Source organism: Balearica regulorum, chromosome 12 (assembly GCF_011004875.1).
Source record: "Balearica regulorum gibbericeps isolate bBalReg1 chromosome 12, bBalReg1.pri, whole genome shotgun sequence".
Classification (NCBI taxonomy): domain Eukaryota; kingdom Metazoa; phylum Chordata; class Aves; order Gruiformes; family Gruidae; genus Balearica; species Balearica regulorum.
In genome coordinates, this window is record NC_046195.1 from 15935221 (window position 1) to 15961442 (window position 26222).

General features: G+C 42.4%; 1 protein-coding gene across 1 annotated transcript in view; it reads right to left on the bottom strand.

Moving 5' to 3' along the window:
- Positions 1 to 26222, bottom strand: part of AGBL1 (AGBL carboxypeptidase 1) — a 269330-nt gene that overhangs the window by 171600 nt on the left and 71508 nt on the right. Inside the window, exon 17 of the mRNA XM_075764872.1 lies at positions 1470 to 1646. Coding sequence (XP_075620987.1) covers positions 1470 to 1646 — 177 coding nt within the window. The remainder of the gene's footprint in view (positions 1 to 1469; positions 1647 to 26222) is intronic.

The window sequence follows — 26222 nt, forward strand, 5'->3', positions numbered from 1 at the left end:
GACATTCCCTCCAGTCCTCCATCTGCTAGCAACTTAATTAAGTGCAGTGAAAGGAAAAAAAGAAAAGGGGGGGGAAAAGCCACAGCCTTTCTGATTTGCTTCTGTTGTCTGGAAGGATCAAGGCAGCATTTGGTGCCAGCAGAGGCTACAAATACTCTGGGGCAGCATCTGGCTACTCTCACCAGTCCTCCCAGACTACCGATACACTCAAGTCCTGGGGGACGTAGCAGCACGAAAGCTACGACTGTTCTTAGTCACAGACTAGAGACTGTCAGAAAAGCCCAAGCTGCTCTTTGCTGAACACCTCACCCCAAACTGAAATGAATTAGTTTAGAACCAAGCTCAGCTCAGCTGTTGCTCAGGACTGTTTTTCCATTTCTACAGCACTTGCTCTGCACAGCCTGACCCAAAAGAAGATGGGAGAACATAGCTTAAGAAAAGTTGTTCCTCTACGCTTTGCTGTGTGTTTCAGTGCTTGCCTAAGCCGATTTTTCAGCTGAGAGATTTGTTGCATGTTCTACTGCAACAAGCCAGAGGACACAGCTGCTACCAAAACCTGCAAGACCTTATCGCCAGGTTAACACGCACATCTCACCAGCTACCAGTGGGATGTGATCATGATGTCCTGTCCCTGCATCAGAGACAGGACTGACAGTTATTAACTTACAGCTACTCTACAGACACCCAAAGTGAACAAGCTCCTCAGTCCACAGAGACACCAGAGATTTTTTCCAGCAAAGTGCAAGCCTACCTTAGTGCACTTTTCAAGCATTCAAGGGAAATTCCTCTTTCACTGACCACATAGCAATATTTATTTCATGCTAACAAAGTTGTGCTTTTTCCACTCATGTACAGGGAGAGGGAAGCAAGTTAGTGTGGGTGGGCAGGGATGGTATAAAGGCAAAAGAATGCAAAAGGGAATCAGTATTTTCCAAGCTCAGATTCAGTGTCTCTTCGGAAACATGTGGGAGGGAAGATTGAAAAGAAGGCGGGAGAAAGAGGGAGCTTCACTATATGGAAATATTTCCATGAAAATGTGAAAATTTAATAGATCCTTACTCATCTTCCCCCCACCAGGCTATACAAAGCATTAATTAAAGCCAGTTATCCCAAGCATATCTGTCTTGCCAGGAAAGTCTGCCCTGCTGCTTTAACAGAATAGATAGACCTCCATTTATCAAGAAAGAGCCTGTTTCTCTGGCACCACTAATACTCCATCCAGACAACTGACAGATCTTATGGCCATATACAGTACAGACTCACATACATCTGACAAATGCAAGACAGCACACTGGGCTGTATCCCAGATTCACATTTTCCATACAGGATTGATAACAGGATGAATAAAGCATGAGGCAAAGGGAATTCTCCTGACCCAAAACATTGAAGACAAGATCTGCTAGGTGCACAGCGGTAAAAGCCTGTGGACAAACCCTGCAAAACCCCAGAATAAGTACGTGTCAACTCACTTGCCATTGATGACTCCATCAGGGTTAAGCATGGGGATAATCTTGAAAATGAAACATTTCCGCAGGAGATCAGCAATGGGATCACTGCTCACAAGGAACTCCAGGGTCCCCTTCATTACCCAACTGGCATTGCTTTCACCGGGGTGAACACGGGCCATTAGAAATACATAAGGACGACTGCCTGCAAAACAAAGCAGTTTTCAGTTTTACATAATACAGCAGCATACTCAGATTTGCAAAGTTTATTTACAGAAGTTGTAACTAGAAGAGTTCAGCTTTTCTAGCAATAAATTTGGCATGGGAGACAAACTATGGGAATCTGGGGTAGGGGAGAGGATCTGGGGAGCTGCTTTTTAAAAAAAATAAATATCAAAGTTTTACTAAACAATTCATTGATTAACTCTACTGAACCTGTGTCAAAGTAGACTTGCAACTTAAGAAAGAAAGTTTCCTTGTTATGAGATACGTTATTTGCTGTTCCTGTGAAAAAGCACCCACATTTGGTCTAGTTATAAGTCTCCAAAAACTCTCAGTATACATATGCTCAGAAAAGACCAAGTTTGACAGCAGATTCTTTGAAGATCCCATCTGTGCTGAGCATACTCCATGGATTGGCCAAGGAAACAGGAGAAGGCAGAGCAAGACACCTGCCAGGCACAGAAAATAAAGGGAAAGGACAAAGCAATTATCTGTCTTAAAATGATCCTTTTGTGAGCATTCACAATCTCAGGTCGTGTTCACGAGCCAACCTGACAGATTTACTTCAGTGGAAACCGTTATCTGTCAGGGCATCACAACGGTGCCAGGATAGGTTTGTCCCACTCTATCAGGAAACGTCAGAGCTCGGGCTCTGTTCCCTTGCGTAAATTGAGGGACCCCAAACTGACAGGCTTGGGAGTGGTGACAGGACAGAAAACAAAACCAAAGGCATCAGCTGAGTGTCCTTGTAAACAAATGCTGAATTAGCAAGTTAGGTGCCTTCGCCCTTAGCTCCCAAAGCTGTCCTTCAGTTTCCAGATGCTTTACAAATCATTAATTAATGTGAAACAGGGAGGTAGAATGCCATGCTGAAAAATATAGAAGTTATTAAAGAACTGTTTAGCAGTTTGTCCGACAAAGCAAAAGCTGCATCAAGCTGAGGATACAGGTGAAATTTCTCATTTCACAGTCAAACAAGGAACAAGCACTGATTTTTCTCCTTAACTGTATATTTGGTAAGTTCTGCTCAATATGTACGCCGCAGTACAATTTAGTTACATCGTTCAGGAATGCACTCAGATTTGGAAACAATCTCCCCTCCACATTTCCACACTCTCCTCTTAAGGTGTTGGTGGGCACTAGAAGAGCAAACTGCACTCTCAGCTCAAAGAGCTCATACAGAGCAATCATATTCTGGTCCAGTAAAACAACTGGAACTCTGTTCCTCAATAGCCATGTGCAAGTCTTTTATCATTCTCATACCTTACCTTACTGTGAGGTTAGTATATTTTAAATCAATGTGTATACATAAGCGCCTCCAGCACTTACAGATTGCAAAAGATTCCTTTACCTCCTGCAGAACTACTAGCCTTTCTGATTTTCTTTTCCCAAAATTCAGGGTACACAATTTCTATTCTGCACCAGCTAGTTGTGCATTACAGGCTAAGTCAGTGATGCTTTAAAATAGCAACAAGCAAAAACTAGCTTTCATGAAGATGTCAGCTGCATTTTGCCATTTCCAAACATTTTCTTCTTTCTCCCATCACCATGATTTAGTGCTGTTTTGCAGGCTCATCGCTGAGCTAAACTTATGGGACTGTGCTGTTGTAGCTGAGAATGAGGCTCTTGAGGACTCCTAATGGACAACAGCTGTAAATAGCACAAAGCAAAATAAAACATGTTCTCTTTTGCAATTGATGAATACAGCTTTAACAACTCTTATCTCTTCTGTATATTGGGATGGAGCACAGCATCTTAATTGAGGGTTCTTTCCTCAGTCAAAATAAGAAAAAAGAAACTCTAAGCAAGGGTTTTCTCATCTTGGAAACCCAGGAAAAGTTTGCCATAATTCTGCTAATTGCAAATAGTATGGGACTAGCTGAGACCCAAGTTCTGTTCTTTCTCTCGAGGCTGATCAAAGTCAAGCTTGTCTCACTTAGATTCAATATCAGAAAAGCTTCTGGAGTTTCCAGATCTTCAAGCCTGGGAAAAGGAGGGCACGAGGATACCAGACAGAGGTCACCTACATTGTTTCCCTGCGGGCGACAGTGGAGGGGCCCATAGCCTGTAGGTCCAGCCAAGGAAAACGCTCTATTCCAGTTAAAGCTTCCTTTAACAGCTCCCCTCCTGACAAGCACATCCGCAGCTCTGACATCCCACCCAGGAGAGAGTCATAACAAAGGTATGTACCAGCACGGAAACCGCAGAGCTTGTTAACTGCCTGCTCCCTGCACGGCAGCCATCGCAGCCGAATCCCGTATCCTACTGCTGCGCTCCCCCAGACTGCGCCCAGCATGAAGACTAACGAAGCAGCAAATAGAGCAAAGAGCTGATGACACGGCCATAAAACTTGCTTTCCTTGAAACACCTGGGAAACAAAGATTTAACTCTGTGGCAGGCAGGAGTCACTCAATCCTGTGCTTTACAGCATATCCAGTTACCTACCTGCCTTGGAGTTATGGCGATAACTGTGACAGACATGGAGCTGATGACAGCAGTGGGCAGCAGCACTGGCCATACTCAGCACTCCAGCTGACTTGACTCCAGGTGGGATTTCTGCACTCGGTTCAGCTGCTTCACTTCACTCCTCACTTCCAACACCCCCCTGACTGCAGTCCTAACCAGACCACCTCAGTACTACCCAGCATAGCTTACTGGTTTACAGTAGTGCCCAGCTGCCCTTCTCTCTGTGCTATTTCAGAGCCCTTGTACTACCTCCTGTGCCCCACTATATCTATCATCAGGACACACAATCACAGGTTCTCTCATATACATCCTTCCAGGCCCAGAACTAAGCTTAAGTCTTCAAAATCCTCAGCCCAACACTTAGGCAGATCCCTCCCCAAGTTCTGGGGAAGCTGCCAGAAAGCTCAGGTTAGCCATTTTATCTCTGCAAAGCCCACATGACACATAACCTTCTCTGGGAATGTAAATAATAAAAAGAGAAAGCAGAGGAACCTTTTCATGCTACATAAAGCCTTATCCAACAGATCACGTCTCGTTACACTGTGTTACATTTTGACATGCGCAGAATATAGCATGGCACCAACAATACCCAAGGTGAGAGATTAAAGCATGACCGATTCCTCTTGCAAAACTTTGAGCAAAAAACCTTTGAGTAATAATTCTACTAATGTATCACCTACTTCCCATCTCCCCTTCTCTTCACTCATTTTGACTGTGGATAAACGCATGAAAATAAGAGCTTTGTTCTTCCAGTACCGCTACCTTGCTGCTTAATCTCCTGCCTGTTATAAGGATCCTCCTCCAGTCATGTCATCATTAAGGTTCGCTAAGAGGTGACTTTGATGTCACTAATTGTGACATCAGTTGGGGAAAGAGCAGCCTGAAAGGAAGGAACAAAACCCTATTAACACAGCAGTGTCCCTCATCAAGGGGAGGGCAGAAAGGAAAGGAAATGCAGTTCCAAATGCCCTGACCTGGGCTGATATTCTAAATTATTTCAAGCTGAGATCTGAGCTGTGCCATTTGTAAAGGGACAGGCATTGAAACAACACAGGGCTAGGATTTTATCAGGAGTCAAAGGGAATTATGTACACAGCATGCGAGAAATTCAACCTACATCCAGGTCTTGACTGGAATTTTTCTGGCTGTGCTTCTGCATACTTCTCTTCCCTTTACACCAAGCCCAGGGCCATTAAGACACAGAATTATTCTTTTCCCTTATACCTAAATACAGCATGACTTTATCATGAGCATTACACAAATCAAAGGCTCAAGTTTACCACAGGACATAGCAGACAGAAACCAAGAAAGCTAAACTCTCTCTTCCAACTTAATTACCTGTGGCCACTACAGGGTATTCTGTGAGTTAAATGATGGGAAAACAGGAGCACCATCACGTAGCTCTTCCACGCATGTCACGGCTGCATCCTGTCCTGGATACATCTGATATGCCCAAGGCTGCATAGTTACACAAAACCAGAGAGAAGACGGGCTATGGTGTGATGTACAATGAATATATTAAAGTATATTTGCAAAAAGCATCAAATACTGAGATCACAGAAAACACGAGACTGATCCGAGGCAGAATCTGTGTCAGACGCTCTACTCCCCTCCTAAAACTTTTCCACTAGTAGTTGTCAGTCTGTCACATTTGCCTTAAGATAGAATAATTCTTTCCTCCCCGTCTCCCCCCCAGCCCAGCATTGCTGTCTCCTTGCTGACCCTGCTTTTGGCTAAGTGCTCCAGAAGCAGACACGTCTTAAGACAGAGGCAAAATACACAGTCTGGCAGGACCAGCTGTTGTTTTCCAGAATTATCAATGAGCTATTCCTTTCTTAAATAGGTCTATATTATATGTATTATTACTGTTACTTATAGCAAAGAAGTGAACATTACAAATCGCCTCTGCTGCCTGTTCTCTACCTTCATAGCTTGGTGGGGGAGTTTCATGCTCCAAGTTGCTTGGCAACCTCCTTTTGTGCGTGTGTTTTATGAATTCATTCACCTCAATCAGAGGTGATCAGGGAGCTGAATATGGGAACAGACTACCCAGCCTTGGTGCAGCTTGCCATCCTACTGCCGCTGGTTTTTAACTCCAGGAAATTGGTAAGCAATTTGTCAAGTTCATTTTGGGGCAGAATCCAAAATCCCAAGCTCTGAAGGCAGCAGGAACCACCACCATTATTTAGCATGACCTTCTGTAAAACTGAAGCCAAAGGAAACCCATGTGAACTAATTCCTGTTCAAATCAAAGTGTACCTCTTATGCAAGATTGAGGAACAACCAAATCTTATTTTCAGAACTTGCACCCATGGAAAACCTACTATAACCCTTTGCAAATTGTTTCAGTTTATAACTAACATCATCTCAAGTGTGTGCACCTGAATTAATCTAGCTGAAATCTCCAACCACTGCATTACGATCCATTTTTGAATATGCCAACTCAACATTCCCCGGCATATCCTATCTCACTCTGCACACCCTCTGAGCTGCCTGGGTAACACCAAGCTTCAAAACTGAAATGATGCAGCTGTTATAGTGCAGCTACCTTATCAGACCAATGACAAGCAAGCTACCTTGCATTTACCTCCTCCTCCCAGAGCTCTGTCACTGAGCAGAGGAGCTCCCTGACCCGGGCACACCTCCTGGGGCACGCTCACTGCTGCCGTCCCGTACCGGCGTAAAAGCAGGGCACAGCCTGGGGTGCAGGCTGGCAGCGTGCTCCCATCAGTGCTCTCTCTGGGCGCACAGAGTTTAAAGAGGACCTGACCTTCTGCTGGGTGGATATCATTGCTTCCCTGGTCAAGCTGGCAGGGCCCTTCCTGCACCAAGGGCCACACTACGTTCACAGCGCTCCCCAAGGGTTTCTTTTATAGCAGGGCGGGTGGGTTGGTCACCATTGCCCCTGGCCCTGCACAGGTCTTCTAGGATGCTGTCGTGGGAGCTGCTGGCTCCTGGCAGGTCTCTCCATTCCCCTAAGGTTCCTGGTTCAGGAAACCCCCCTGCGTACTGCCGTGGATCGTGCTGGCACCGGAGCCGCTTGCCTTGGTGAGCGGGGGCTGGGGACAGTTACACAACCTTGAAATCTCCCACCATTGCTCCTGTGCCCATTGCTGGCCACCATAAAAATGAATTTGATGGAAACTGAAGAGGTCATTAAGAATGATAAAAGGTTCAGGAGTCATTACTTACAAAGACAAATTGGAAAAAATGGGTTTTAAACTTAGAAAGGAAAGATGAACAGAGAAGGAGGATATAACCTTTAAATTGCAAAAAGCTGCTATAAAAAGAGATAGCAATCAGTTGTTCTTACTGTCCACTGGGACTAGGTTGCATTAGGAAAAAAAAAAAAAAGCAACTTTCTGTCCATCTGCTAAGCCAACCTGTATTGCCTTGACTGCCTTCACTGGTGTGCCTGCATATTCATGCTACCTTCTGCTAGGTCCTTATTCATTAGGTCCTGCATTAAGCCACTCCACTGCAGTGCCCAGAACAACGTCAGCACAAGGTCTATAGCCACATAGGTCATTCTATCTACCCCTTTAGAAATTCGGTCCAAGATTCCCCTCTAGTGCTCTGGAATTACTGTTCCAGCCCACAGGTCACCTCAGCCATCTCCTTTGATCTCTTTGATGCAAGGTGTCTGTTTACTACTTAATGTTAGCCACTTTAAAATACATTAAACATTAGCCACTAATTAGCAACTAATCAGAAATATTTCATCATCATGATGTTTTGACATCATTTAGGTTTCTTCCCACATACAGATCAGAAATATTTATGGAAAATTCTGTCTCACATGCTCTGTTAGAGACAGTCCTACCACTTTAAGATTGTAGTAATATAATGACTCAGATTCCTTTCATTAGTAATTATCTTCCAAAGCCCCTCTATTATCCTTAAGTCTACTGGTTCTCAGCTTCTGCGTACACACCCTTTGAAAGTGGTGAGGAGCGAACACTAGGATCAGCTCCGAGAGTCCTCCCAACAGATTATCTAGCTAGCTGAAGGAAGCTCCAGATTATCTCTCAAAGGCAGGCAAGGATCCATCATTCCTTGCTTCTATAACACACACATTACAGACTTAATTTGTTCTACAGCAGCAGGCAATTTCAGATACTCAAGTATTTTGTACTGCCGTGGCCTGACCATCAATCCATATGTTTTTCAGCCAGCATGGGAAAAACGTAGATTGCTTTGCAGAGATGCGAGACCTCTGAGACTTGGCAAGTAGAAAAAAAGAAGTATTTTCAAGTTAGGTACATATATGACACTCATCTTGTGGTTTTTTTGAATAAAGATTAAAAACACTGGCCCATGGGAAGAACCAGTCAGTGGATGCTCAGAAGACTAGAAGACACTGGAGCAGAGATCGAGCAAAACAGACCGTACAGTGTTCTCATTCAGTGGGTTAGACAAGCGGCAGCATTGCCCTAAACTGTCCCATGCCGAGAAGAAGGTGCAGGCAGGAGATAAGTGCAGCAGAGACCTACAGGATAACTGTAGGCAGAGTGCAGAGGTCCATAGAGCTATGAAATCCATAGACTCTTTTGCGAGAGAAGGATTTCATCTGAAATGAAATCAGGCAGGAGGAGCAGACTGAAAAAGCTTCCATTGTCATAAAAATATCTCCCTGGGTAATCCACAGTGATGGAAAAAGGAAACTCAGATAATTTATGTGACAGTTTAATGGGATTTTGGTGACACATGATACTTTAGAAAGAATTTGCCCAAATAGGACAGACAGGACTTTAATAAGGCTTCAGCTCCAAAACAGCAATATTTTCACCCCTTACTTTTACATTTCATTCTATATATCCACTACTCACTCATAGCCCATCCATCTCATTTGCAAGGCACATTTCAACACTGTAAAGGCAACAACTCTGCACTTTCTAGTTACATCCCTAGCCAGAGACCTCTGAGTATCTGATCCCTAAAGGGATCAAGCTGACTTTGCACCTAGAGGGCAGAGCATCACCGAGCTGTGAATTCTGAGGCATGAGCTGCCCTCCGGCCACGTCCCCAGCTCTGCAGACGGCATTAATAGCTTCTCTGCAGAAATGAAGGGCAGCAGATGGACAGTCTGCAGCAGGAATTGCTTGCAGAGGGGACACCCCCAGAGCACACTCCAGGAGTAAATGGCTTTCACACTGCGAGTAATGGCTCAACCCGTGTCTCCTGCTTACAAGAGACACAGCCTTTACCCCAGTGTAATGCCCCATGCCTTCCACTGCCATCGCTTTGAGAACAGCCACAGCAGCAAGAGGAATTGCTTAGAGGACTAAACTAGGGTGAAGCCAGGGTTAATGGGAAGAAACTTCACAAAGGAACATTTAGGCTGAATATCAGTGAGTTATATTGAAGAGGCTCCCCTGTGGAGAGGTAGAAGTTAACATTAAAACCACATTGCCCAGAGTACAAGAAGCCATTCTATACACAATCTTGCAGTAGCTGGGGACAGAAATAACCCAACAGGCATTTGTTTTCTCTACTTATTTTGATGGATCCAGTTCTGAAGCCCTTATTTTTCTGGAAAAATCTCCTTCTGGGAATCTAGGCAGGAAAGAAATGGCAAAAAGCTGTGTGAAGATCTCAATATTTTGCCTGGTCTTTCCATGAGCACAGCAGACTAAGATCAACTTAGGACCTGCACTGGGGCCTAAAACGGGCATGGAAAACAGAGTACCTGTCAGTGTTTCTTTCACCACTGGGAATAACAACCCAATTTAACAGGAAAATAACTTATCTGCTGTGTAGTCCTTCAAGCAGTTCTGCTCTACAAAAGACAAATTCTATAGTAAAGAGCTTTTTGCCCATAAACTGTCCATACAGAACAGAGATTTAACACCCACCTAATGCCACCTAAAGCATAAAGCAATGTTTATTCTTAAACATGTGTTGTGCCTTTAAGAGGCACAGATCTATCTCTGCCTCTGACTTGAGGTCTTCCTCAGGGAATGACTTGTAAGAAATAAAATATATTAAAAGGAAGTGCAATCAGAGCATCTCATTATCAAAGGGATAAAAATATCAATTTTTGTCAAGACAAAAGCATCACAGATTGGCTCTGAAGGGAAAAATTGAATTCTTGGTATTCACTTGATTTGATATATTTTATCATTTCTTTGCTCCAAAAATATCCTGGCAGGGAATGTTTCTTAAAAATATTATCCTGTATTTCTCTTGCAGTAAGCAAGCTATGAGAGTTTTAACTTGTGTGTTTTGTTACATATGAAAAACTCAGAGAAAAAGGAAAGAGAACAGACAAGTCTACAAGAGACACCTTCTGACACTTCGCTATGTCAACAACTTCACAGTAAAGGACCTTTTGCAGGTTCACCTCATTTGTGGCATCACTAAATTGACTCTTACATCATTGCTGTCCAAGTCTGTCCTAAATTTTAGAACTGCATTGTCCAGAGCTGATCCCAAAGGAAATTCTGACTTTCCACAGACAAGAGATTGATAAGGTAAAGCTGTCTCTCAGTTTTGAATAATGAATCTTGATGATGGCAAGTTTTTAGATGAACTCCCCAACCAACCAAGCAAGAGAATGCAAATAAGGGAGCAACATAAAAGGTCTTTCAATCAGATCATCATGACAGCAAAAGTGATGTTGACCCAATGATCTTGTATCATGACATAAGCAGCACTATTTTTCATCTTCTAGACTATGTAGCATGTTGTGTAACAGACACAAAGCAGAATTTGGCTAAACTGTAAGTATTTAGCACCAGAATGATGCAGAAATGTCTTTAATCTAGAAGATTACCCTACTGTCCACCCCCAAGCAGTACGACTTCCTGCCTGCTTTAGCTGTGACAAGAAGCCTACTTCTATGTATAAAGTTTCATCTTGATAAATATCAAAGTGGGAGGCACTAGCACTTAAAGTCTAAAACACAATAAATGGAACTTGGAACTACCAATAGCAGATATAACATTAGTGGCCAGACTTAAACTCTATTCTCCTACTGCCCTCCAGCACCCTAGAAATAACACTGTTTTAACATCTTGTGTTCAAACCTCAGATCAAGAGCACAGATTAGTTGTTTAGGCCATAAGCAGAACATGAGTTTTCCAAGGAAGATAACAGAGATGAATCTTGAAGTTCATACTGTATTATTTTCATGCAGTTTTACTACTGAAATACTCTAAGGATGAAGGAGGAATCAGGATCATATAGCACAATCAGAATCCCAGAATACTTGACAGAAAGACAGGCAGAACAAAATTTGCCACTGCATAAAACAGATAACATGCAGAAATTTCAAACAGTATGTGGTAAGACACTAAGCAGTCTCTGTCTAAGGTCAGGAAGAAGTTCTTCCCTTCAGATGCTAGCAAAGTGATTTCTAATGAACGATGTCTTCCTACATCAATCACTACAGGGAGCGGAATGTCAAGGTAGGAAGACTACTAGTCTGTTTGAGGAAAATTGTTTCTTCTTAGGAATAAGATGGTAGGAAGGCTAGAGAAAGGAAAAACGGTCCTTTTTTTCCCCACAAGTTGCTACAAAGCATAAAAAAAGGTACTCACGAGTAAAGGAGTCAGACTGCAAAACAGTCTTGGCAGTCCCAGAAGGAACACAAGTATAAGTGGAACATGTGATGTCCTTCCTCATCACTCCATGCAACATTACAACAGTGGGAATTTTCACACAAGAGAGGTTTTTTTGGTTTTTTATTTCATAGTTTCCTAAGTGATATTCAATTTATTTAAAAAAAAAATCTTCTGCAGAAGGTTCTTTTTGGCAAATAATTTAACAGCATGAGTGATGATTGCTGATCAGTTTGAATTTCTGATGTGTAGTACACAGACTAGCTTCATGAAGCTCATACTGTGACATCTCCTCAACCCCAGTGCTTTGACGCATTTTCACCCCAACATTTCCCCAGCAGAACTTTGAACTTTTCCAATTGATGGTGCCACAGAATCCTTCCATTGTAGCTCAGCCACTCTTTACAGCCTGTACAATCCACAGCATGAGCTCCTCTCTCTTACTTGCCATAAGCAGCCCTCATATTGAAACCATTATATTTCAGAGCATTCACTACCACTTCATCTTCCGCTCTGTAAACTATCAGAATGCTTTTAAAAGAAACACTTATTTAAATAAAAGAAAATCCCTGCAAATCATGGTCATGACAGGCTAATGGCTAGCATTGCAAAGATGATTTATCTTCTTGCTATATCTAACGAAGCTTCTTATGCTAATACCTTGTTTTCAAAAATATGAAGAGACTTCTGATGTTTTCTAACTGCAAGAAAGTACAAGTAATGAAAAACACCTTACATCAAAAAGTAACCTTCACCTGCTATCTAACATCCCCATCAACTCTCAAAATCAAAAGATCTCCTTAACTTATTTTCATTTTCTATATTATTTAGTGTACTTCCTTCATGGATGAAGGAACCAACTATTCAGTATCATTACCTGTTTGTAATCCAAATTCATTTTAGAGTTTCCATGCATTAGCTGCATGCTTTAATTTGATTTATTTTATTTGATTTCTGTCTATTAAATTAGATTTCAGGCAGGTTAGATGGCCTCCCAGGGAGCATCTCACCAGCACTACCCTTTGTGCAAACAGCAATTATTTTATCTGCGATGAGCCTAATTCCAAGTCACATCTTGATGGGCTGACAAGTAAGGTCATGGTATCTGCATTGCAAGGGATATCCCAAGTGGTGGGAAAGACAAGCTAAAAGGCGGGTCCTGGGAGTGTTCTGATTAAAAGGGTATGGATATAGGATATGAAATTAAGCAGCGAGTCATCACTTACGAGCACTGTTTCAAGTCTCTACACAGACATTCTGTGTAGCTTGCAGGCCCATCACCTATGTCAGCACAGAGACTGTAAGCATGTCACTACATTTTTATTGCTCATACACAGTTAGTAAGTGCTAAACACAAGGAGAATAAGGATAGTGGGGGCACCACAGAGTCCTTCATCTGTCTCTTGCTTAGCCTTTCGCCTCTGGCCAGTTGCTCTTTGTGAAGAACAATTCCCATGTGTTGAGTTGTGCTTCATGGTGACCCTCTAGCTGTTGTTTTTGTGCCCTTTCAAAATGCTTGACAAAACTGTCACAGAAGGAGTTTGACATCTGGAAGCTGTGACAGACATGATATGACCTGATTCATAAAACATAACTAAACAGCTTGGGCTGCCAGAGGCCAGGATTTACAGGACGGCATTTCAAGAAAGGCCTTCAACGTCTGCTCTACTAAATACACTTTCCTACTCTGCCACAACACAAATTCCCAAGCTGCGTTAGGGTGACCTGCAACACTGCGAAGTGACAAAGCAGATGAGACACTAATCTTGTCAGAGCCTACCCTGTCCACTGCTGGTTAAGAAGGGGAAGGAACAACCTTGGCTCTTGTTGCACCTTTTACACTAGGCTACAGGGTAGGGAGCACTACAAAAAAATATGACAACAACATTTTTCAGAAATTCCTCCGGCACAGCTAGCGCAAAAGAAAAATTGAGTCACAGATAGTTTCTGCCGTGTTACCCACTACAACCTATTTTTACAATAAAAGCCTCCCTGCATTTTTATTTCCAGCAGGTGCAGCCCGACCCACATGGAATTTAAGGACTTCCTGCCCTCCTCTCCATCTACCTCTTTTCTTCATCTCCACTTCAATCACTAGTTGCAGTCTTCTGTTAGGCGCTCACCAGGGGACCTAAACGTCCTTTGGGAGACCTGTCAAAGTCATTCTGATGGCAACAATAATAAATTTCATCTCACTCATTTTCTCTTGAAACACCACACAGGCTGAAGATTACATGTTTCAAGCATGTTCCAAGTTAAGAAAGCAGGGGATTTACAGAAAAAAAATCAAGTAAGCCACCCAAGAATAAAATACAAATCAGTCACAGAGTTGGAAGCTCAACATCCATTTCTCAAGTCCCAGTCATAAAGTATCCTGTGCCATCCACGTTCACCTGAGAAATTAATTTCTACATAATCCATGACTTCAAAGCACTTCCTCCTCTTTTCATTACCCGTGAAAATGAATTGAATCTTGCACTTAAATATCATCAGTAGAGCCCTCTTTATGTTAATTGTCCTAGACCACGATGCTACAACACAGATGCATTTTTCATTCTAAAACCACCCACCCTTCCTAAAATTGGCACACACGCCTTTGCTGAGTGCTACAATATTCCTGCATCTTTCACTATTACATCATACTTTCACACTTAGAAAGTGAAAGACAATATCAAAGTGGTAAGGGAAGAACAAGGAAAGGAAGTGGGATGTTGTAGTAGGTGTCTCTGGTTTTCTTCAAAAATAAAATAAAAAACAGAGAAGTCTAGAACATTTGGGAGACTCAAAAGAAAGCTCCATAATGCCTTTCAATGTTTTGCCTGAGGCATCCACAAACCCTTCCTTATCTGTGGGTCAAGACATACCTCCAAACCCATTCTGACTTCCTTCATTCACTCATACTTATCACCTCTGCTCCTCGTCATGTTTTAATAAAAATTTCAGCCCATTTTATTTAACCTCATCTATTTCAAAGACACAGAAGCAGCACCTAGGCTAAGTCAGAAAATCTTCAAAACAGTTCATTAAATAAATTCAATGAAGAAAGAAGAGAAAAAGCTTGTAAAAAGAATTACAAAGTGGCAGGGAAAATTACTTTTTTTTTTCCCCCCACAGCTAAGTAGCACGACAATTGCAATTGATAGAGCACATTAAATTCTAAATGCGCTGGTGATTTGATAGATATCATTTTCTGAGCGTTACTGAAAAAATGCCTTCTTTGGGAAACAGAGTTAAGATCTGGAACAAGTCCTGTTGGTTCTGGGGCCTGATTCAATTATGCAAAGTTCATTAACATAAAGTTAAGATGGAGCAGGGAGAGAAGGCATGGAACTTCTCTAAGATGCCACAAGCCTTAAGAAAAGCTGTCCTGACAAAACTAGCAAAGCAAGTCGTTAGGAGGTCTGTTTACAGATATAACAGGTAGTCGGTGACTTCAAAATGCAAGTCCAATTCCACACACACCCCCCACACCCCCCCACACCCCCCCCCCCGCTTCTATTCAGAGGGACAGAAGAGAGACACTGACTAGTTCTGTTCCTTCTGCTAATTCTGCTAAATCAAATCTCAAAATGAAGCAGGGGAAAGCAGAGAAAACCCCCAAAAACTGGACCTAGAATGAAAGAGGCTCAACGCCCCTATTCCTGTCAGCTAGAAACTGAAATCCAACAACCACATAATAAATGCCCTGAAATGATACAGAAGTCCAAGTTTAGCTCTCTGTGAACACTGGTGCACTTTGCAGTATCTACCATGTCACTCATCAACTCGTTGATCTTATCAGCACATTTGCAGTCTGAACATAGCAGCTGTCTCCACTTGTTTATTAGCAATTTCTATTTCTGCATTAGAAACAGGTGGGCAAGCTCAGAGAGCTAACAAGTTTCTCTTTGATGTAGAGATGGACAAATCCTCTCATTAACAGAACAGCATTTTAAAAATCATTATGGGGTATTTTTAGTCCCATTTCATTTTAGTATTGCTGTATAATTGCAGCCCATTAATCACAAATACTTGTTTCTAGAATCTGTCAGTTATAAGCAACAAGAAGTGTCAGCCTGTGGTGTCTGCAAACTACTAGTTTGAATATATTGCTGTACTTATTTTAATGGTATAAGATTGGCTGCAGCAGACACATAGCAATGGAGCCTGTTCTCCAATTAGAGAAATTAAACTCAGTTAAACAGGTCAGGCAGAAAACTGCCTAGATTCTCCCAGCAAAATCAAGGCACAGGTGGGAATTAGAAATAGCAGGTGTTCAGAATTACAGATACAAAACCAGGAGAAAAACAAATGCACACAGTGTATAGCAAAAATGCCTCCTCACTTGCTAAAGCTCTCAGGTAGATTACTATTAGGATCAGCACAGAGAAATACTGTTTGCTATGTTTCACATGAGCATAGACCCCCTCACGTGGATGTGGGCAAAGTAGCTGAACAAACTACCTGCTTGCAGCTCTGGCAAACATGCAGTAAAGCTCTTCCATACAATCCAAAAAACTCCAATCACTTCTAATACATGACTAGCTAGGTCAGCCTTTATCAGACAAAAATGCATAGCTTGGAACATTAAATCCAGAAAGTAGAACACTGTTTTCCAGAGAGTTTTCAAAGCCTTAAGGTATCAGGTGAATGACTTTTCTATTTTAAAGCAAGCCACAATAGATGGTCTCTCCAAACCAGTCAGCCAAGATTTAAAAGCACCAAGAAACTTCCCAGTTTAGAAGGATAAAGGTGAAAACAACATAGAAGTTATAATGCCACCCGCTCTGTTTCCTGACAGTCTGTTAGTTCTGCGTATTGAGGAAGGGTTTGCCTGTGCATGGCAGAAGCCTGTCGTTAGAGCGAGAAATGCAAGACTCGCAGGATCATGAAAAAACACTGAAGAGTAGCAGGCTTCCCTGTTAGCAGGACGCACTCCAGTTTCTGGCACAGCCTAGCCATTCTTTAACACAATCTGTGCAAGACTTAACTATCTTCCCCCTAAACCGTCCCCAAACTAAAAGCAAATATTGCCAGAAGAGTGGCAGGGCCCACTCTGCCCAATCTTGCTATCCAGTACAAGTCAAAAACCAGTTTGTTCCCACAAGATCATCAGGGATCAGAAAGCAATATGTATCTTGCTCAATCTGTATATCAGCACAGCCTTTCTAGTCCAGAAAGGAGAAAAATATTGAACCAGAGACAAACTGCTCTACAATAGCAAGCACAATTGTTTGGGTCTAGCAGCAGCGGGTACACGTGCTACACTGTGAGCTTTCCAGCTACGGATTACTCTTTCACAAGGCCAGACTACCAGCTGTCCTGCCCCTCATTCTCTGACCACAGCTTGCCTAGTATTATCAATGAGGAGGTACAACCAAACAGAAAGGAGAACAACTGGTCACTGGGAGCCCAGCAGCTCTTCTCCTCTGCTTAGGATACTTCTTGATTGCCTCACAGAGAGCAGATAGGGCAGAGAAGACCATAAAAATTGAAAAAAAATCACACACAGCAACACCTCTACTGTCACAAAATTCCCATTTTCTTACCTTACAGCAGGTTTCTAACCCAGGGGCCATGCAAAACCTCCTTACTGGCCTTTTATTCAAGGAGCGAGAGCAATCCACAGACTGCCACACCATCCACGACTTCAGCTCCACCAACCAGCAGCAACTGATTTAACACAGGTGTTGAGGGGCAAACCCAACCACCTTCAGGCCAACCCACTTTATATCCCACATCAGCAGGTGCTCCAGACCCTCTAATTTGTGAAAAACAATAACCTGTGCAGTAAGACTGTGCCAGTTTTGCCTGGGATAGAGTTAATTTTCTTCATAGTAGCTAGTATGAGACTGCTTTGGATTGTGCTGTAAACAGTATTGAAAGCACAGAGATATTTTCATTATTGCTGAGCAGTGCTTATGCAGAGCTAAGGTCTTTTCTGCTCCTCACCCCACCCCACCAGTGAGTAGCTGGGGGTGCACAAGGAGTTGGGAGGGGACACAGCTGGGACAGCTGACCCTAATGACCAAAGGGGTATTCCATACCATATGACATCCGGCTCAGCATATAAACCCTCCCATGGTTAGAAGAGATAATCTTTAAGGTCCCTTCCAACCCTGGCCATTCTCTAATTCTATGATTTATCTCAACCCATGAGTTTTCTCACTTTTACTCTTCCAATTCTCTCCCCCATCCTGCCGTGGGGGGAGCAATCCAGCGGCTGTGTGGTGCTGAGCTACCGGCTGGGGTTAAACCACAACAAAGACACATGGCCAATTGGGCAATATTGTGACCAGCTGGAAGAAACCCCTTCCTGACCTCTGCTTTTGCCTTGAGGCAGAAGCATTAACTCTTCTCCCCTTAGTAAGCATAGCGCTCGTAACAATATTCAGTCTCCGCAGTCAATCTGACCCTAAAATTATGTCCTCCCTCACAGAGCCCATCTCTGTCACATTGAGAACAGATTTAACTCAATTCAAATGCTTCTCTGGCTAATTTATACAGTACCACATTGACCTTTTAGCGTATGCCCCACGGGACCATGTGTGACTGGAATTTATGGCCAGGCATGGGAAATGTGCAGCTCACTGAAATAGGTTTTGTTGGTTTTTTTCCATGCCATGACTTGAAGTGGATAACAAAAACCTAGTAGCAGTTCAATGCTCGTTCACCATCTGAGGGAGTAAAAGCTGCCTGGGGGCTCTGCCGGGCTGTATTTCAATGTCTCTACCAGATATACCAACTGGCCATTGGACACACAGCATCTGCAGGTTTTTCCCAAATTGTTTCCACCTAAGGGAGAGAAGATGAATTTTTTCTTCCCCTTCTGTTAAGGCAAGAATTTTGGCAACCTATCACTCCTACGGAAATAGCTCCACTGCGATGAGGCTGGGGCACTGGGGTGTTGTGAGACGGGCGTGTTCCAAGCAGCTGGCTATAAATTGCCAAAGCAACATAAGAAATAACTAAAAACCTTTTTCAGTTTCATTCATAATTTTCAATGCCTTATAAAAAAAAATACAAGTAGTACCACACTCCTGAGAGAAGGCACTTCTGAGGCACTTGACAAACCAATCACAAATGAAAATAATTATGACTAAGATATGTGCCGGTTTAGATTTTTAAGATGTTTAATTCATTAGTGTATCAGAAAAGGCTCTGATATTCTGGAAGACAGTGGTGCTTAGCACTACTGATGTTCTAGCCCAAGTTCATACCAACCAAAAAGACTTGCTAACTTATGTTCCAGAAAATGCTGTTGCTAATCAGACTATTTCTTGTCTGGAAAGGACATGCAAAGGTTTCAAGTCTCTTGGGACAAAGATGAGGCTCTTGTAATTCAAAGAAGGAAAGGCAACGGAACAAGTTCTGAAGAAACAGCAGAAAATTCTGTAGCACTATCCCCTAAGAAGAGGAGGGCTTAGAACAAATCTCCATATTTCAAAAGGAAGGTTATTAAAAAAAAAATATGCAGAAAACTAGAGATGAGTGAAGAGCAGCCACTGCAGTACAAGTTATCTCACGTCAGATGGCTGTTCTGCTGGCATGTGGCATAAGGCAAGGGTGGGGGAGACAGAGAGATTACCCCAATGTTTATTTTCTCCCTTTGCAAGAAACACTGTGGTTGCCTATGCTTCAAAGTGTTTTTAGCATCCTTGTTCAGTGTTTTCTGTGCATCGCTTGTTGCCTTGACTAATTGGATTCAATATATTAATATGCGTTTTGCCAAACTCACAGAAGGCTGACCGTAGTGTCAAAGCTGTGCTGGCTGAGTGAGTTCCACCAGATGCTGGGATTCGAAGAGCTGTTGATACATCATGAAAAATACTGGCCTCGGTCTGCAGACAGCCATGTGTCTCTCTCACAAATTTCATGTTCCATTCAACCAGCTTCCACCTTTATGGCAGTAGACTGGATACTCAAAGAGGAACATAGTTTTGCAGGAATTTTTCTGCTCTTGTTGCAGTGGGCTGCCACAATGTTGTGACTGGGATATCAGAAAGAAGAGAGAGAAGGGATTTTTGAAATGGAAAAACAATCTTGAGAAATTTAGAGCACACATCATCAGTGTTGCATATCTGGAGATCATTGCTTTGGCTTCAGATGCTCGATAAACTACCTATTCGAGCGGAAAAAAAATCGTATTCTCAATTCTGTAATTATTTAGCACTGTAGAATACATGACAGTTTTATTCAGCCTTTCTTCACTAATGCATTAAAACAGGATCACAGTTTTCACAACAGCTGACTCTTCCTGTCACCAAAAGCAAAGTGTTTGGTACAAAGCAGGAGAGGAACGAGCGCCTCTGCCTGGCACCCCTGCAAATTAGGAGCAAATCTTCAATTCAAGAGAATACACAGATACAAAAATCACTGTTGCAGATGCCAAAATAAAGCAAAAAAAAAAAAGTTTTTCTCACAGTTTGCTATAATCATCATCTCATTCAATTTCTATACACACTAAAATCTGCTAACTTTTAACTGTAATCGCAAATAAGGAATAGAGGTAGAGAAGAGATGAAAGGAAAAAGCAGAACAGGTTCTGTAAATGGAATACTTAAAGGAAACATAATGCTAGTGGTCTCTTTCTGTATAAGATTGTCTTTCTGGCTATCTAGACACTTAACATGGTCCCAATTGCAATCTGAGACAACACCCTCTGTTCACATCCAGTGGAAATGCAGGAGGGCCACCTGAGGAGCAGAGGCTGTCTTCAGTTCTTGGTTTCTCTCCTGAGACTTTCATCACTAGTAGCAATAGGGTTTTTTTTGTATGACACTTGCAGTGTAGAAATGCCATTATAAAAGCCTATCAGTCCTTTTTACAGAAACCACTCAGCATCCGGAGAAATATGGGGAACTGGATTGCTCTATACTTGGCACACAAACGTGACCTAAGGGTTCTGCAGCATTGGCTATACTGTGCTCATGTGTGCTGGAGGAGGTATAGCATGCAATGACGCTAGAACAACAGATGCACTTGCTGTTGTGAACTGTTTCCAACCAGCACGATGCCAGCTTAGCACTCCAGCTGAATTGCTACAGGCAGTTCTTCTGGCTGCTTGAAACATCATTACCAATCAAAGCAGGTCACTCTACCTCCCTATTTCAACATTATTAGATGAGAGCTTCCTTTAAAGAGTGCATTTTCCTTTGGGGTGGACTAACTCCAATAAGGCGTTGATCTAATTTGATCCCTGTTTCACTAGGAGAGATGTCATCTCCAGCTCTGAAAAAGCCATTCAAGAGAAGAGAGCTTGAGCCTTTCATAATTAACATGCAACACTGGTTGCCATGCAGGGAGCAGGCACAGTTATAATAACTTGGAGTCAATAATTCATAAACTATAATGCATTATTAATCAATTATTGAGGCCTGAATTACATTTAATGAGATTAAGCTGATTGGAGCACTAAGCTGTTTGAATCATATTGATTTAATCAATGTGCTTAATTAAACTGTGTACATTTTCCACATGATCATTATTTCCCAGTATCCTGCATAAGTGGCCTCTGCAATTCACATCCTCTGCTATTCTTTGCTCAGATTGGATCTGAGCTGCTCTTTGCTGCAAATTATATTTAAAGGTAAGGGGCTTTTTTCTTTCTGAGAAAAGATCAAAGTTGCAAAACAACCATCTAAACAGCTTATACAAGCAAATTGAGAAATGTTAGAATATTTCTCTCAGCAACTATATCTTTCTGATTCTGTAGGCTTAAGATGAGACCAAGTAAACACACCTCATTAGTCTCACTTGATCCCTCATTCTAGTTCTAGGAGCATCTGCAAATTCAAAGGGCACATGCATCCTGCCATGCCTATCCCAAAAATGTTACTCTCTCCATCTTTAGAAACATGCTTATGCTCAGATAGAAAATGTATTTCAACTCCCCAAAAGACTACTTTTAAGATAAGCAGGTGTCATTATCTCTTTATGGTAATATTCATAATGGTTTCCCCAGCCTTGCATAAAAAGAACATGTGATGACAGAAGAGCAGCTAAAAGTGACAGCTATTAGAGATGTAAATCCATTTGCTAGCATCATAGTTTGTTTAATTGTCCTCACCACTGCTGCTAATTAGCTAGGACATTTAGGTTTAACTTGAAACCCCACAATTCAGTTCTATAACACTACACACTGCTAAAAGGACACTCATCAGGTGTGTTGACTGGGGGAAATACTCATAACACACTGCATAATCAGTGTTATTAATGGGAATCACAACAGTACGACCAGCCATGAAAAGAACTTTGCAATTACTTTACTCTGTGAAAAACAATGACTGTCCCACCCCACTGTGCAGAGTGACACTGTTCTCAGTAGATGCAGGATTAAGCCCCATGGCACTATCTGATGATGCTCATATCTTTCAGCTGAGAACACAGCAATGCTGGCAGTCGTCCGCTGAAGTGGTGCACTGCTGTACCACCCTAGACCCCTCAAAGTCTTCATTCCTGTAAGGAATTCCTTTGGGACTGTTTCAGTTATTCTTCTCTATTAGCACTAACCAGAACGGCACCTACTCTGCATCACTTCAGAGATGTCCTCACCTTTCCCTTCTCCAACTAAAGGCAAGAGAGCTAACCCACCCCAACTCGGTGCACAGCCAGGAAACACCTCCTGAGGAACACTCATATGGCAAGTTCAAAACAGTGCAGTGTAAACTGTCCTTCTCTGATCAGTCATTTTGCATTTGGTGGTTTTAATTACATCACTGTTAACATTAGCAATATATCGGTGTCCTCTACTTTCTTAACTAGAAGACAATTCTATCATCGCCTGTGTATGAGTGTTTAGATCTTTTACTTACACTTCTTAGAAGAGTTAATCTGCCCATTTGCTCTGCCGCTTACAACAGTATCCTACGGCTTGCAGGGTCTAGTCAGCTGTCTGCCAGGGAGTTTAGTACAACACAGTTACATACTGCACATTTGTGTGCATCACACCATGAATTAAGGGTTTGCAAACTATTACTGAGTATACGCACATGCTGTTAACGCTGCCTTCACTGGGCTGTGTGTGGCAAACCCAAGAAAACCAGAGCTCTGCAAGCACCTATTAACTTCATCGAGCAGGGAGCTGGCACCAAGATCAGAACCTTTATCATCCCCACTGTTTCTGCATTCATTAGAGAATGCTCTGAAAGATATTGGGAATTGCTCTCCCTCAAAAGCGTCTTTAACTCTAATCAGGCAATGCCTAAGACTAGACTTAACATATCCAGGAACAAAGTCACCAAAGAGTAAATGCCTGCCCAACCATTCTTTCCTCTCCACTCCCCAACTTCTTTCTTTTTCAAATGCTGATATGTGATTATTCAATATCTAAGGCAAGTGGAGCTTGCAGGCTCACCACACACGCAAATTTGCAGAAAGGGGGGGGAAGGGGGGAAGGAGAGAGGAGTTAAATAATTCTGAGAAGGGCTACAGTCTTCCAAGAAAAAGCTCTGTGCGTAATATGGGAAGTCAAATCTGCAGAGTCTAACTCTTTGTAAGAAGGAATAAGGAGGAGGGAAAGAGGAACATGGTAAAGACACATAACAGAGGAGACAAAAAACAGTCCCTTTGTCTCATCATTGGTGCTTCCCACACACAGTCAGAATGGGAAACTAATGGCTTTATCACAAGACTATGGGGAATATTTCAGTTAGAATGAGCAGTAAAGACATTCCTAGTTGCTAGATGCTCAGTCTTCGTATGATGGCAGGAAGGGCAAGTTTAAAATAACAAAAAACAAGAAGAGAGACTCTCCCAGTTTCTGCAAAGCCCAGCAGGGACCACTGACCGTCCTCGCACTTTCTGCTGCAGTCTTCAGGCACCCACAAACGTTGATCAAGTGTGAACAGAAGCTGTGCTGTTTGTAACTGAGCTGTTGCCTGAGCAAGATGCAAAGCCCAGGAAGCCAAAGAGTTCTTGGCTCGCTTCTTTCTTTCTTCATATCAGTTCCAGAGCTGAGCATTTAATAAAAATTATTCAGTACACCACCGTCACATAAAGGGGAGATAGAAAGAAAGGAGAAAGGAGCCTAAAGTGAATATCAAAGCCTCACATAAACAAGGCATAATGAAGGAAAACAGCAGCCCATTTTTCATCCCTTCAGAACGTGGTGAATGTGCAGTCCCTGCAAGCATGCATGGCTTCTGCTTCCTATTAACAAGGCGCACGTTAATAAATTTAACTCAGACAACTTTAACCATCCTAGGGCCACATTAATCAAAAGCCTGACAAGACCAATCTGAAAGAGTTGAGCAAGGAAAATAAAGCACAGCTGACACAGAGGATGCCATGCCCTCATTGTCCCTGGGCCGCTCCCACTCTATCAGCATCTCCAGTATGGCAATAACTCCTTCCCACTGCGCTCCTATCATGTTGTCTTCCCAGCACTCCTCACCCACCCAATGCCTCTTCATCAGTGATGTTTCCCACTCCCCATGTGTCTATAACTAGAGAAAGATTTAGAGTATTTAAGTACAATTATGTGCAATAGCTACGAAGTCCTGGCGAGCTTTGTGTTTTACCTATGTCACTGGTGTTACTGAAAAGAATCTCTCAGGGTATAGATTAACAAATGTATAAAGGAGAAATAACAAATTTGATAGGAAAGCAAAATGACTATAGCTCATGAAAACTATGAATTGGCCGGAACCAGAAGGAAAGCACAAGGGTTATCAATTTTTATTCATCACTTCTGTGCCAAGTTCCCCAGTGCTGGAGCTCCACATCGCTTCTCAAGCTGAAAAACTTATGCATGGAAACTGTACAAACCAATGGGAGTTATTACTGGGGAAACCTCCACCCTTTGGTCCCTTCATATTTAGCTCTAAGTTGTTGCTTTTAAGCTATGTTTGTAGCATGGAAAATACTGACAAATAGATCTTTCCATCAGCTGGACCACTTCACAGAAAGAAGGGCATGTCATACACAAGACGAGGAAACTGAGAAGAAACTGCTGATCAAAGCCACACAAAGCAGCACAAATTAGGCTGTGTCCCCAAAAGCCATAATTATCCAAGCTGCTTAAACAAAATAAGCACATACGTGATTATTCAGATTTGCCTAGAGGCATCCCCACAGCACAAAACATGGTGTGTTGCCTTGCTGTTCTTCCACTTGACAAAACAGCAAATATTTTCATCACCTAAGAGTATTGGTGTTCACTTTTATAGTCTTGGAAACTTGAGAGAAACTGTGTCGCCTTGCCGTGACACTGTCTTTCCCCCAAACAATTTCTATTTCAGTTCAGACAACTGTATTTTCTACATGTTTTGGTTTGATTGAATTCAATTGGTTCATGGATAGATCTAGGAAGCCCTCAATCTTATTGCACTGCAAAGCTTCAGAGGAAAAGTTGTTTAGTGGCACATGATTTCACGGCATTTTGGTCAGAACTACAAGCTCCCACTGAATTCACATAACGAAATAAAGAGGACTTCAGCCACGTAATTGGAATTTGAATCCAGATGCTGAATATTACAACAGCCTGAAGTATTCAAAACAAGTATCTGTCCAAACTGCTGATAGATCCTTTATGAAACTTTCAGCAAATCTGTGCTGAATAAGCCAAGCCTTGTTTTCATAGACAGGTTAATGACCTTTAGAAACCTGCCAGACGCGCTCTTAACACCACGAGATGCATCCTGATACACTCTGAGAATACAGCACTCCAGAAAATGGCAATGCCTCCTAATATTGTCACATTTATATCATGATACTCCCTAAAAGCAGTGTGACTCTTGGGATACTGTTGCGCTGGCCAGTACTGTGTTGTCATTTCCTCATGATCCTCATTTCAGCATCCGTGCTTCTCAGTTGCCATGAATACAGGCTGCGTCTGCGTGCACAGAGGCCAGCCGTTCTCCTGTGCTGTACCACACCTGGCACCATAAGGTTTCAGTTCAGGGCTAGCCCCAAGGGCTAGAGAAGGTATCAAGTCTAGCATATTAGCATATGCAATTATGTTTCCCTCTGTCTCTGGTGCCAAAGGTGTAAACATTCTTAACTATTCCTGCTTTAGTTCCATCAGTACAGACCTGCGATTTTCTTTCAGATTTTTTCATCCTGACTACTGCATCTGCATGACTGCAGACCCAGTCATGTTTTGGGGCTGGTCAGAAAGCAAGAATGCTGTTTTACAAAAACACTGGAGACTTTGAAATTGTTTTTTGCTTTCCTATCACAAAACACACTTTTCAGAAAGTCCTTTAACAGCCAAAGGCGCTTGAATTCAGTGTTTAACATATTTGTTCACCATGTGACTGACCCGCTTCAAGTCCTTCCTTTGATAAATCCAAACATTAGCCTAGCTTTTGCTCTGTACCTTCATTGGAAAGGCATACTCACTTGGGCAGAAAAACTTGTTTGCTGCGTGTCTCTCTGGGATGGCTCCAATCCTCAAATGAAATATTTCAACTTGCTGTCTTTCAGTTGCCCTATGAAGACCTTTTGCCACAAGGTTTAAAAACTGCTGTCAACAGCTAGCATCTAACCAGGTGATCATGTGCAGTGTGCCAAAAGCTTCTTTATATAACCAGCCTCCCCCCGCCCA